The sequence below is a fragment of the Rhinoraja longicauda genome, chromosome 9 (genome assembly GCF_053455715.1).
Source record: "Rhinoraja longicauda isolate Sanriku21f chromosome 9, sRhiLon1.1, whole genome shotgun sequence".
Classification (NCBI taxonomy): domain Eukaryota; kingdom Metazoa; phylum Chordata; class Chondrichthyes; order Rajiformes; family Arhynchobatidae; genus Rhinoraja; species Rhinoraja longicauda.
The window spans coordinates 55,276,255-55,291,218 of record NC_135961.1 but is presented as its reverse complement, the minus strand read 5'-3'; the positions used below and the strand labels follow the sequence as shown (position 1 = coordinate 55,291,218).

The 14,964-nt window shown below is 41.7% G+C and overlaps 1 protein-coding gene across 1 annotated transcript in view; it reads right to left on the bottom strand.

Annotated features, from left to right (window-relative positions):
* The window catches only part of adgb (androglobin), a 146,450-nt gene that overhangs the window by 89,458 nt on the left and 42,028 nt on the right, over positions 1 to 14,964 (bottom strand). The window contains exons 9-12 of the mRNA XM_078405531.1: positions 12,516 to 12,644; positions 5,807 to 5,901; positions 5,181 to 5,355; positions 2,873 to 2,963 (exon numbers count right to left, since the gene is read on the bottom strand). Of these exons, the coding sequence (XP_078261657.1) occupies positions 2,873 to 2,963; positions 5,181 to 5,355; positions 5,807 to 5,901; positions 12,516 to 12,644 (490 nt within the window). The remainder of the gene's footprint in view (positions 1 to 2,872; positions 2,964 to 5,180; positions 5,356 to 5,806; positions 5,902 to 12,515; positions 12,645 to 14,964) is intronic.

The following is a 14,964-nucleotide window of genomic DNA, read 5'->3' as shown; positions in this document are numbered from 1 at the left end:
GATCAGCCATGATCACATTGAATGGCGGTGCTGGCTCGAAGGGCCGAATGGCCTACTCCTGCACCTATTGTCTATTGTCTTTAACTTGGGAAGCCATTATTTCATTGAAATGTTATCATCCAACTATAACGTGGGTTCACGTGGCTCGGTGAAAATTCAAAGATTGTCCTAGACTTTGCTGGGAGAACAATAGTAATTAGATGCATCTTTACTAAAGAACCCAGCACTTTTATCGGAAGGGTTTATGGACAGAAATGGTTTGAGTTCCAAATTTCTGGAAATTGCTGTGCAATTGTCCACTCCAATGAAAGCTTCACCAAAAAAATATCAAACTCCCAGTTAATTCCAACTTGGTTTAGAAAAGCAAATTAGTGGTCACATTTTATGATGTGTTGACTTTTTCTATGTCAGGTATTATTTTACAAGAAATGCCCCTCATCCTCTCCAATCTAAAACAAACATTTAAAGCTGTAGAGTCTCAGTCCATTGTGGAAAACTGTTCCAGATTATACTTAAAATGTAGAAATTAGAGAACGAGAAATCCATCCCCAATTGTGCTAAATGCCCTATACAGTAATACTAGCAATTCTAATGAAAATGTATGGAATGGATATTGGAAGGCATTACCTGTCTCCCCCAACCCAAGAGTTTTCAGCCCTCACCCATTCCATCGCATCTGAGCCAAATCATGACCACCACCACTCAATTTTTTCTCTACTCATTGGATAACAAGGTACTATGTTGATTCTGTTGGGTCTCTGAGTTCCCTGATATTATGCTGCCCAGTTAAATTTTGAATAATTTGAAGTACTAAATAACTTTGATTGGAAGAGTGAGGGGAAAAAAGTGAACAGATTTGGGTAGGGTCTTGAGATGTCCTGTTTGAGCAAACTTTATAGTAATAATTGCATTCCAGCTGGAAAGAAAACTATAGATCTTCTGACTGCATGGGCTTCTTTTCACATTCCATGGACGTGCTGGTAGTTGGCTCCTATAAATTACTCCTTAAAGTAAGATAAATGGAAAAAAAATCAAAGCGATATTGATGGACATGTGAGAGAGATTAAGTTGCAGGATTACAAGGGGAAAGAAATCTAATGGGATCGATCTGATGGGAATCAGCACAGACCACATATTGTCCACTAAGGAAGACACAAACAATCTCCCAGATGTACTAGAGGATATGGGATCTAGGGGGATAGAGGAACTGAAAGAAATTTGCATTAGGCGAGAAATAGTATTGGGTCGACTGATGGGACTGAAGGTTGATAAATCCCCAGGGCCTGATGGTCTGCATCCCAGGGTACTCAGGGAGGTGGCTCTAGAAATAGTGGTTGCATTGGTGATCATTTTCCAGTGTTCAATAGATTCAGGATCAGTTCCTGTGGATTGGAGGATAGCTAATGTTATCCCACTTTTCAAGAAAGGAGCGAGAGAGAAAACGGGAAATTACAGACCAGTTAGCCTGACATCGGTGGTGGGGAAGATGCTGGAGTCAATTATTAAAGAGGTAATAACGGTGCTTTTGGATAGCAGTAAAAGGATAAGCATGGATTTATGAAAGGGAAATAAATCATGCTTGACTAATCTTCTGGAATTTCTTGAGGATGTGACAAGTAAAATGGATGAAGGGGAGCCAGTGGATGTAATGTATCTAGACTTTCAGAAAGCCTTTGATAAGGTCCCACACGGGAGATTGGTGAGCAAAATTAGAGCACATGGTGTTGGGGGTAGGGTGTTGACATGGATAGAGAAATGGTTGGCAGACAGGAAGCAAAGAGTAGGAGTAAACGGGTCCTTTTCAGAATGGCAGGCAGTGGCGAATGGAGTGCCGCAAGGCTCGGTGTTGGGGACGCAACTATTTACCATATATATTAATGATTTGGATGAAGGAATTAGAAATAACACTAACAAGTTTGCAAATGACACAAAGCTGGGTGGCAGTGTGAACTGCGAAGAGTATGCTAGGAGGTTGCAGGGTGACCTGGACAGGTTGAGTGAATGGGCAGATGCATGGCAGATGCAGTATAATGTAGATAAATGTGAGGTTATCCACTTTGGCGGCAGAAACAAGGAGGCATATTATTATCCCAATGGTGTCAGGTTAGGTAAAGGGGAAGGACAGAGAGACCTGGGTGTCCTTGTACACCAGTCACTGAAAGTTGGCGTGCAAGTACAGCAGGCATTGAAGACAGCTAATGGCATGTTGGCCTTCATAACGAGAGGATTTCAGTATAGGAGGTTCTTCTGCAGTTGTATAGGGCTCTGGTAAGACCACATCTGGAGTATTGTGTGCAGTTTTGGTTTCCTAATTTGAGGAAGGTCATCCTTGTAATTGAGGCAGTGCAGCGTAGGTTCACGCGATTGATCCCTGAGATGGCGGGACTGTCATATGAGGAAAGATTGAAAAGACTAGGCTTGTATTCACTGGAGTTTAAGAAGGATAAAATTATAAAAGGACTGGACAAGCTAGATGCAGGAAATATGTTCCCAATGTTGGGGGAGTCCAGAACCAGGGGACACAGTCTTAGAATAAAGGGGAGGCCATTTAAAACTGAGGTGAGAAGGAACTTTTTCACCCAGAGAGTTGTGAATTTGTGGAATTATCTGCCACAGAGGGTATTGGAGGCCAAATCACTGGATGAATTTAAGAAAGAGTTAGATAGAGTTCTGGGGGCTAGTGGAATCAAGGAATATGGGGAGAAGTTGGGCACAGGTTACTGATTGTGGATGATCAGCCATGATCACAATGAATGGTGGTGCTGGCTCGAAGGGCCGAATGGCTTCCTCCTGCACCTATTTTCTACCTTTCTATGTTTCTATGTCCTTCTGCATCGTAATAAGTCAGCTTTGCATGCAGTGGTCCACTTACTTCGCTGGTGGCAAGATTGTGGCATCCATCTTGTGGTCAAGCAATGGACTTGCAATTTCAATGTATTGTTCAGGCTTTATTGGTTTGGGCTCTGTCAATTGGAAGAAATTATTTGTCAGGTTGCTTTTAAAAGTTATTTTTAGAGTCATAGAGTGATACAGTGTGGTAACAGGCACTGCGGCCCAACTTCCCCACACTGGCCAACATGTTCCAGCTACATTAGTCCCACCTGGCTGCGCTTGGTTCATGTCCCTCCAAACCTGTCCTATCCATGTACCTGTCTAACTATTTCTTAAACGTTGGGATAGTCCCAGCCTCAACTACCTCGTCTGGCAGCATGTTCCATACACTCACCACCCTTAGTATGTAAAAGTTACCCCTCAGATTCCTATTAAATCTTTTCCCTTCACCTTGAACCTATGTCCTCTGGTCCTTGGTTCCCCTACTCTGGGCAAGAGACTCTACCCGATCTATTTCCCTCATGATTTTACACACCTTTATAAGATTTCCCCTCATCCTCCTGCGCTCCAAGGAAAAGAAACCCAGCCGACACAACCTCTCCCTAAAGCTCACACCCTCTAGTACTGGCAACATCCTCGTAAATCTCCTCTCTGAACCCTTTCAAGCTTGACAATACTTTTTCTATAACATGATGCCCTGAACTGAACACAATATTCTAAATGCGGTCTCACCAACGTCTTATACAACTGCAACATGACTCCCAACTTCTATACTCAATACTCTTTTACAAGAGACATTGACTAATATCTATATATATTACTAAAATTCTCATCTTGTTTGTTCCCTTCTTCCTGTATGTTTGTTCCCCTGTATGTTTTTTTGTCCCGTATGTTTCTTCGTGCCGTTTTCATCCAGCAAAAAACGGTACACGATAGCGCCACAATTTTAGGCCCACCCTACTCGCCATTCTCCCGCGGTCTCAATAAATCCACTTTTGTTACTTTTTAAACACAATTTACCTAATAAACTTTAATAAATGCGCTCCACCCCCCCATCCCCCGGGAGGACCAACGCCCGTCCCGGCGTGCCCCACGCCTGACCTTCCTCCCATGGTGCAGCTTGGCGGCAGAGGCAGCGGCAGAGGGTCCATCAAAATGGCCGTCGCCGCTGTTCGCCGCCGTTTCCGGTCGCCTCCTGCTGACCTGCAGGAGAGGCTTCGGGTCTACGGCTCGCTCTCCCTGCAACGCTGGATGCATGGGGCCGAGGTCAGTGGCTTTTCCCTGTCCCCCCTCGCCCGCCCACAGCCCCAGGGGACACTCTCCGCCCGGCAACGGGTCCACGGGTTGCCGGGCCTCCAGGATCGTCAGTTGTGGGAGGGTTGCCGGGCCTGCAGGAGAGGTCTGCAGGAGAGATTTGGACCCAACGGGTCCACGTCAGTCTAGTAATAAAATAAAGTTTGAAAACACACTCGTCAGCAACCTAGTTTAAAAGGAATTAAAAATTTAGACTAAAAGAGTCACGTTGGAGCATTGTAACATTTTTGTTTTGATTTTCCTCACCTCTGTCATCCTCTTCAACCAGAGCATCATCCGAGATCCTCTCCTTTAATTCCAGCCACTTCCTCATCCATGAACTTCATTGGTCTGCAAGCGACAGACTTCCCTTCAGCTGCCAAGGCCCTAAACTCTGGAATTCTCTCCGTGAAACATTGAATCCCTACTTTGCTTCCCTTTCCCAAGGCATCCTTTAAAACTTACTTTTTTTGCCAATATTTTCAGTCTCAATATCTCAGTCAAATTCTGTTTGACCACACTCCTTTGAAGCATCTTGCATCAGCTTATTACATTAAGGCTTCTCTGTTAATGCAAGTTATCCTTGTTGGTGTGTGTAGGGAGGAAATGCAAGGAATACTTAGAAGGACCACAGGCAGGCTTGCAAAAGAGAGGATCTGAACTGGTTCTACTGCTTACTCATTTACAACATAACCAAAATACTCCTGGATGTGTAGGAAAGAACTGCAGATGCTGATTTAAATCGAAGATATACACAAAATGCTGGAGTAACTTCAAAGAAGAATGGTCTCGACCCGAAACGTCACCCATTCCTTCTCTCCAGAGATGCTGCTTGTCCCGCTGAGTTACTCCAGCATTTTGTGTCTACGTAAAAAAATCCTGGACATCAATTTATTGCAATAGATCCCCTACTCTTTCAATTTCTTTCAAAGTGTGTAGACCAAGAATTCAGTTAAACTGCCTATAACCCTTTGATCATGATTATTCAAGTTCTTGAGACAAATTGAACTCTCACACCAGGAGCAGTTTTCATTGTGAAAATGAAAGTGGATTACCTTTTGGGTCAGCTACTGGAAAAGGACGATTCTGTGGTCTTATCAACTTCCATTGAGGAATCTGTATCTCCTCTGGTGGATTTACAAGGGGATAAGATCTCGTTCTTCTCACCAGTACTGGGTGACTGTGGATGTGGGAAAGGCCATAGTGCCGCAGGTTCTCTGAGGATTCCGCCTACAAGAGAATGAAAATAATTTCATTGAAAATAAATAAAAAGGGTCTTGACCTGAAACATCACCCATTCCTTCTCTCCAGAGATGTTGCCTGTACCACTGAGTTACTCCAGCATTTTGCGCCTATCTTCGAAAGCAAACTGATACTCCCAATGCAATAGTGAAAATGGTGCACTGTCAAAGATGCCACTTTTCAGATGAGACGTTGAAGGACTTTTGCTCTCAAGTGGATGCGAAAGATTCCATGGCAATAGTTTGAAGCAGAAGACAGGAGTTCTCCCAAAATCCTGGTAAATATTCGTCCCTCAACCCAAATTGTTAAAATAGATTGTCCAGTCATTATCTTTACATTGAAGGTAACTTGTAGCTGTTCACTTGATTACAGTATCATTGGAATAAAAAAAATCAGAGAAAAAAAGGCACACTGTATAAAAAAAGAGCATCATCATTACCATTTGTGTAAGCAATGAAGTAGATCCATCTAACAGCTGCAGTGGGGAATAGGTAGCATACATCACCATCTGTGGCATCACTGGCATCGGGAGTACTGCGGCACAAAGAACATAAAGAGTGCCATCTTAAACAATAGTATACCACTAGGGTCGACTTTCCTACGCTTTTATCTCAACACAATAGCAGTAACTTTATTTCAAAAGCGGGTTGGAGTCGTACAGCACAGATGAAGAGATTTGGCCATTTGTGCCAGTGCCAATCACATTACTTCTCCTCCCTTTGCATATTTCGTTTTTGTACGTTTTAAGAATACAAACACTTTTGAAAGTGATTTTAGAATATGCCTCCACCGCCAAATTTGACAGTGCAATAAACATCATTAGCAACTTGCTGCACATTGCTCCAAGGTTCAATTGCCAATTATTTCAAATCCTCTAATCGCCCACGGTGGAAACATTCTTTGGCTGGCAGATGGGGAGGGGTTAGCATTTTGATGTAATGAAGGTCTTACTATAAATGTACGTACTATTCTCTTCCTTTTAAGAAATAAATGTTGTTCACCATTTGGGTTTGAACAATGGATCACCTTAGTCGTGCACAAATTGAAAAGATGCTAACTGTGATCTGGGCTATGTTTGTTTGAACAAAGCTATTCATACCAGGTTGTTCATAAATGTAATGCTAAAATTGAATGCTGACCAGGTACAGGAGAATCTGCTGTAGGAAAAATGTTATTAAACGGAAAAGGATTAACAACATTAAATCCCTCAGAGAAGATTTACGAGGGTGCTGCCAGAACTCCAGGGCATGAGTTAAAGGGAGAGGTTGAGCAAGTTAGGACATTCTTCCTTGGAGCACAGGAAGATGAGGGGTGATCTTATAGAGGTAATTAAGATCACAAAATGAATAGATAGGGTAAATACACAGTCTTTTACCCAGAGTATGGGAATCAAGAACCCTTGATTCAAGAGGACATAGGTTTCAGGTAAGGGAGAAAATAATTAATAAAGAACCTGAAGGGCAACTTTCTTTACACAAAGAGTGGTAGGTATATGGAATGGGCTACCAGAAAAGTAGTTAAGCCAGGTACTATCACAATGTTTAAGAAACATTTGGACAGGTACATGGATGAGAAAAGTTTGGAGGGATGTGGTTCCAAACGCAGGCAGGTGGGATGAGAATACACCGATCAGCCAAAACATTATGACCACCTGCCTAATATGCTGTTGGTGCTCCATGTGCTGCCAAAACAGCACCGATCCGCTGACGCATAAGACCCCTGAAGGTATCCTGTGGTATCTGGCACCAAAACATTAGCAGCAGATCCTTCAAATCCTGTAAGTTGCGAGGTGGAGTTGCCGTGGATGGGATTTGTTCATCCAGCACATCCCACAGATGCTCAATCGGATTGAGATCTGGAGAATTTGGAGACCAGGGCAACACCGTGAACACTTCATCATGTTCCTCGAACCATTCCCGGACAATGTGTGCAGTGTGGCAGGGCGCATTATCCTGCTGAAAGAGGCCACTGCCATCAGGGAATACCAGGGTGTACCTGGTCTGCAACGATGTTTAGATAGGTGACACGTGTCAAATTGACATCCACATGAATGGCCGGACCCAGGGTTTCCCAGCAGAACATTGCCCAGAGCCTCACACTCCCTCCACCGGCTTGTCGTTTTCCCACACTCGGTTCGGACCAGATGGGATAGCCTTTGTTGCCCCCGCACATCGATGAGCCTTGGGCGCCCAACACCCTGCCGCTGGTTTGTGGTTTGTCCCTCCTCAGACCACTGTTGGTAGGTACTCACCACTGCTGACCGGGAGCACCCCACAAGCCTTGCCGTTTCAGAGATGCTCTGCCCCATAACAATTTGGCCCTTGTCAAAGTCACTCAGGTCTTTACTCCTGCCCATTTCTCCTGCATCCAACACATCAACTTCAAGAACTGACTGTTCACTTGCTGCCTAATATATCCCACCGCTTGACAGGTGCCATTGTAACAAGATAACCAATGTTATTCACTTCACCTGCCAGTGGTCATAATGTTTTGGCTCATTGGTGTATGTGGGGCAAGTTGGTCAGCGTGGGCAACCTGGGCCTTAGGGCTTGTTTCCACACTGTATGACTCTGACTCTAAACCATTTATCCCCTTGTTCTGTCATTCAATCATCTGACAAAGGTAATGTGATACATCCATTCTAAATTGGTTATCAATAGTATTAGATTAAAGGAGAAGTAATATGGCCAAGGAGAAGGAGTGTTCTGAGAATCAAGAGTGTTTCAGGAACCTGCAACAGATGATCAGAGAATTGAAAAAGAAGAATTGAAAAGAAAATATAATAAAACTAAAAATATGAAGAACTATTTAAAAATATAAGAGCTTCTAAAATGGTGTAAAAAGGTAGTGAGTAGCAAAACTAAATATGAACCCTTTAAAGTCCAAGACGGTTTTCAACACAGTGGGGAATAAAGAAATGGCTGAAGTAAATAAATATTTTATTGATATCTTAATGGTTGTATCTGCCAGAAATGGTTGGTGACAAATGTGCAAATCAGAATAGGAAACTTGAAATTATTAATAACGGGAAAGAGCAAGTACTGGAAAAATTAAGAGGAAAGGAAGTCTCCAAATCACCTTGACTGGATAATCCTTATCTTCAGCTTTAAAACAACAGAGTAGGCATCATCTATGGTGTTCAAAAATTCTAAGATTCAGAAATATTGTTAGCATACAGGAATCTAACATCCCATTTAAGAAAGGCACGCTGAGGAAAATAGCAGACCAATCAATTTGACATCAATGCAAAAAGTGCTGAAATCCATTATTAAGGAGTATAAAGGCAATTGTAATAAAATTAGGCAAAGGCAACACGGTTTAATGAAAGAGAAATCATGCTTGATACATTGCATAATATCATTTCTAAGGATACGAGAAGTATGCCAGATAAAAGAGAAGATTGCAGCAGTTCAAGAATATGTTTTGTCACCATCTTAGGTTTGGTTTTAAATGTTAGTCATGCCAGTGATGTCTACATTCGATAAACAAAAATAACAGAGTGGGCAGAATGTCCATCTGTAGCTTTTTTTAAAAACAAAATTCACAGATGAGGAAAAGACTATTACACAAAATAAGAGCTTAGGGTATTGGAGGTAATATGGATCATGAATTGGATAAAGAATCATTGACAAAATCGCACGCCATAAGAAGTAGTGTCCGTTCCTCAGCTACTTATCTGGTGACCTAAACAATAGTGTGCAACATATATAGGATTGCGGACAAAGCTACGATAGAAAACGCCTTGCAAAGATGACATAAAATATCAGAGAAGGATATATGGAGATTTAGTTTGGAAAGTAATGGAAAATGATGAAAATGCAAGGTTATTAATTTTGGTAGTGAGAATAGAAAATGGTCGATTTTACAAATGGTGAAAAGCCAACAAATTATGGCACGTAGTGTATTCTGGATAGTGAGCTCCATGAAATGTTCATATTTAATAGTCAACGACCGCAAACAAATAGGAAGCCAAATGACATAATGCCATTTATTTCCAGAAATTTGTGGAGAAGTGCAAGCAAACCATATTGCAGTTGAGTAGGGTTTTTATGAGAAGATACCTGGTACATTTTGCGCATTTTTAGTCTCCATGCAAAAGGAAGTTTTTGCAACGTAGATTTACTAGATTGATTCTTGGGGTGAGGAGGTGGAAGAAAGTTTATCTCACACAGAAAGAACAGGCAAAATCTGGCAAAATCTCACTGGAAATTAGAAGAATGAGCGAAGATCTCACTAAAATAGGTAAGATTTGAGAGGGAGCACAGTAGAGCCTGAGGGGACTTTAAAATCCATCCATCTGAAGGCACACCAGACCTTCACCTCATGACGTATAAGAGAAATAAACAGAGTATCACCAACCACAGAACCTGGAATGTCTCAGCCTTTCCTGAAGGCATTCACTCCATCAATCAGGTAGAATTGTGGTGCTCCCTTCTTAAATACGACTGCCCAAAGGAACTCAAATCCATTTTACGTTTGCTTCATGATGGTACAACAGAGTTCATTTTATCAAATGAGTCTACGGCAGAGTCAATGTCAGCTCAAACCAGCATCTGCAAAGCTGCAGAAATCAGTTTTGCTGCAAAGCTGCACCTGACATCCAGAACATAGATTACCCAACTTCAATAGTTGAGATGCAAGCTGCATACGGTGCTTAAATATGCATGCACTTGGAGGTCAAACTGCAAATCAATGTTGGCTCCTTTAATAGACAATAGACAATAGACAATAGAAAATAGGTGCAGGAGAAGGCCATTCGGCCCTTCGAGCCAGCACCGCCATTCAATATGATCATGGCTGACAAGAAAATGCACGCTGAATGTCAGTGGGCTTGAAGCAATGCATGCAGCAGTTGCAAAGATACTTACAGCAATTTAATCATGGGGTATTTGTCTGAACAAAGCTTTACATGACAGTTTGTACAAAAATATAAGGACAGGTACATGCTCAGGAAAGGTTTAAAGGGATATGTGCCAAACCCAGGCTGGAGGGACTAGTGTAGATGGGGCATCTTGGTCGGCACAGACAAGTTGGGCCGAATGACCTTCTTCTATACTGTATGACTCTATGACTCTAAAAGGTTGAAGCTGAGCTTCAAATAGGATTAATTCATCCCTTCAAACGTATTCAATCATTCTCTGCAGGGAAAGTGATACATCTTTTCCTATCTAACACCATATGAAAAGGAGGCCTGTAGCTCTTTAGTTTGGGGTCAGCCTGGTGAACATTTTTGTACTTTCACCAAAGCCTTGAATTACTTTGTATAATATGGCTCCTGAACTGTTTTACGTAGAACATATTGAATGGGGTGCCTATGGGATGTACAGTAGATTAACAGCGTAACGTATTGGCCATCTAAGACTTTTATCTCATCCAAGACTTACTACTTTAAAAAATATTTAATACACTGTTGTAAGTGGAAAATCAATGAGTGACTGTGGATATTGATGGCAGTTGTGTTGTCATTAGCACCACCATTAGATGGCAGTGCAATTTGATTTGAGTTACTGATGTGACCAAAGTTACTCCTATTGTTGATTTCTCCTTTGTGTCCTCTCTGAGCCTGCTTCTGATTATCCTTTCTACACTTACCATTTCTTCAACAAAATGATGATCAAAGCTTCAGAACACCAGGAAGCTTAATCAAGGTAAATTTTGTCAAGAAATACAAAAAAATTGATAATACTGCAAATCTGAAATAAAATCTGAAAATGCTGTGATTACTCGGTAGGTCATGCTGCGTGATGAGTTATTTTTTAAAGTTGAAGATCGTTTGTCGAAACTTAGTTATGGCTTGATCTTAGGTTAAGTTAAGATGCCATGTATTCCATGGTCACAAATTCAAACTTCTAGAATATCATCACTAGAATCAGTGCTTTGTTTGTGATGGTACGTGCAAAACACCTTTATTTTGTTTCCTGGCCACATGACATGTGTTGTAGGAGTTGTGGGGTAAACAATAGCAAGGGCTAGAATTATTGAATAGGGATGTGGATTTGCTAATGTGGTGGCAGGAAACCAAAGTCTACCAGGAATGTCATTGATTATGTGTGTACCTACCATTGCAACAGAAATTTGGACCTCGGCAGGAAACTGCAGACAAAGTCTAAACAGGAATGTAATTGATTATGCGTGTATCTAGCTTTGAAATAGAAATTTCTAAAAGAGTGCCCTTTAATTCTGAGGCTATGACCTCTGGTCCTAGACTCCCACAAGTGGAAACATCCTTTCCACATCCATTCTATCTAGGCCTTTCATTTTTCTGCAAGTTTCAATGAGGTCCCCCCCTTAACCTTCTAAACAATTTTTGCTCCAACAACATGTACATTTATTAATCATGCATACCAACACCATTTTTGTGTTGAAGAAAAAGCGCTAAATAGAATTCACAACTCCATACCTGCCCTCATACCATATTATTAGTAATCAGCTTTATCCCAGTCGCTTTATCCCAAGTGGAGGGGTAAACCTCACGGCCCTTGACAACAGCACATTGCACTGGCTACAGCGCCTGGAGGGCGTTACATAATTTCTGCTGCCTCAAATGCAAGAAGAAGCAGTCACTGCAAAACGACTATCATGACTACTGTCATTCTGTGTGTGTTGCTATTATCCGTTCGTCTCAGTCACTTTTCCTATTAGATTCTTCAGTAATCCTGAGAATGGGGGGGAGGGAGAGAAAAATCAGTAATCCCATTAGTGATTGGAAGCCACTTCTCTGGTGCATATAATTGTGGGCATGGTCTCCAAGCACACCTGTGCAGTACCAATGAAAATGGACTGATGTGGTAAAGGGCAAAGAGTTTTAGACTCAGAATTCAATGCAAATCACTAAAAGGTAAAACATGAATGACTACCACCAGGCCATTACTAACTGGATTATTATTTATACCATTTGAAAATGGACTTTGATAGCCGCAAAAAAAATAATATATATATTATATATCTATATATATAAACCAGTATTACTCTATTGCTGAACTTTGAAACCATTTTTACTTTGACAGTTTTAGCCGAGCAATAACACTTTTCTCATCAAAGAAAGCTATTGATGAAAAACCTTTCAGTAATCTCACCAGGGATTAGCATGTATGCTCGAACAGGGGCAAAAAATGAAAAAACCTCCATCAACTATGCTTCCAACTTACATTCTACTACAGATAGAGAAGGATTTCGAGAAAGAGTTGTCTGTCGTTGAATTAAAGATTTGCTTTTCTCTTTATTGTGTTCTCCTTCCTTAGTCTTTTTCTTCCCAGCTTCCTTTGTTTCTGGTTTATCTGAGAAAATAGGTTTTAAAATTACTGAAAGCACATGTGTGCCCTTTTTAACGTCCAGCTGACTATCTACTCTATTGCAACTCAATCTCCAGGAATACAATAAGATAGACTTAATTTATAAATTGTGACCATTTCACGAGAACACAAACTTAACCAAGTTATGTAGGGTTAATCCATCTAAATGTATACATTAGGGATGTAGGCTTATGATTCTGGCTGTGCTGCTGCATTGCTGGAAGTGCTGGAAGTGAGGCGAGTTCCATCTTCAGCAAATTGCAGTCTAAATTGTAGGGGAACATTCAGGATGCACAAAGCCAGCACTTGGCTGGAACGTAAAAAAACATGCATGTACGGAGAAGATAGAACAAATTCAATACATGCTTTAAATTGGAAAACAGAAATGGAAGGGAGACAAACAACGATATTTTGGAGAGATGTGGGCTAAGTCCCGTCGTTTGAAATAACACCTGCCAATGCTTGAAGGTGCATGTAAGAGCAACGCTGGAAAATGCAGACAATCCAAGAAGGAAGATCAGTAGTCAGATTAAAAAGGCATGAAGCAAGCTTCCAGGAGTCATTTCATCCATTTGACTTGCAACCTACCAATACATCTCAAAACATGCATCCATGAGTGATAGCTTTCCCACATCACTATCTGTCCTCTCTTTTCTCCATGAGGCAGTTATTCACTCCAATGCTCATGCCATAATCACAAAGACAGCCTTCTTCCACCTCAAAAACATTGCCCGTCTCCGTCCATCCCTCTCCTTCACAGCTGCAGAAACCCTCATCCACGCCTTCATCACCTCCCGTCTGGACTACTGCAACAGCCTCCTCTATGGTTCACCCTCAAAAATCATCAGTAAACTTCAATACATTCAAAACTCCGCTGCCCGTCTACTCACCCACTCCCCGATCCGTGACCATATCACCCCCGTCCTTTACAAACTCCACTGGCTCCCCATCCCCCAGAGAATCCAATACAAAATCCTCCTCATGACCTACAAAGCCCTCCATAACCTGGCCCCATCCTACCTGACTGACCTTCTCCACAGGCACACTCCCACCTGCACCCTCCGCTCTGCTGCTGCCAATCTCCTGTCCCCCCCCATCCGGACCAAACTCAGATCCTGGGGGGACAGGGCTTTCTCCATCGCTGCTCCCACCCTATGGAACTCACTACCCCAAACCGTCAGAGACTCCTCCTCACTCACCACATTCAAAACATCACTGAAGTCTCACCTCTTCAGCACTGCCTTCAACCACTGAAGGTCACCTCACCTTCTGTCTCCTTTCTCTGTTCGTTTACTTATTTATCTATTTATTCACTTCTCTATGTTCTAGAAATCCCTGTAAAGCGTCTTTGAGTGTTTGAAAAGCGCTATATAAATGTAATGCATTATTATTATTATTATTAATGTCAAGTTGCGGGATGTGACCTGAACCACATATCCTCATGCAGAATAAATTAGAGAGACCATGGGAAGTCACATGTCAAATTTCTTCTGAAATGAGTATGTCGAACGAGTAATGGAAGATGTTGACTAGTCCTTCTACAGCTTTACAATAATTAGGATTTCAAAGCCATAGAGGAACCAACAGAACAGTGCCTGGATATCATACAATGCCTTCCTTTTCTTTTTCACTGGACTAATTTGAGCATGAAATCATTGAGAAACGAGTAAAAGGCATGCAACATTCCATCTCAGTCTTGCTAGCCAGATTCTCATCCATTTGCTCTTTTTTTGTCATTCATGTATCCAGCATGATTCAGCCAAGGGTTGCATATATTGGTATATATATATTGCCACAATCAAAGTTTTCATAGCAAAGACACAGAGCTGTGCTGGTGGAGTCCTGACAATATAAGGAAGAAGCTGTGGAGCATGATCTCTGACATTCTGAAAGGAAGAACAATACATGACTATCACACTTACAAAAAGGCACCACAGCCATATCTGAGCACCAGTAACTCATGCAGAAGTCCAATACTAACAACTGAGGTTGATATAACATAGCATGATGTGGAATGAATTATAGAGTCATTAACTGCTAATCTATTTCCAATAATGATATGGATGCTCGAACACCAGGCTTCAGACCTTGGGAGATTGCTTTCAGGGGTGACCACAATCAGCTTCTTGAGCTCCATCTCTCACCAGTCCACCATCCATCATCATCCGTTGTAACCGAACCAAGGATAAATGCTGAACTTACAGTTCATCTTCATTATTCTATTTTCTGCCTAATAATAGCTGTTAGTGATCTCATCTTCCCACCATGCTGTCTCAGTCAAAAGCAAAATGTGCAATAATGAGGC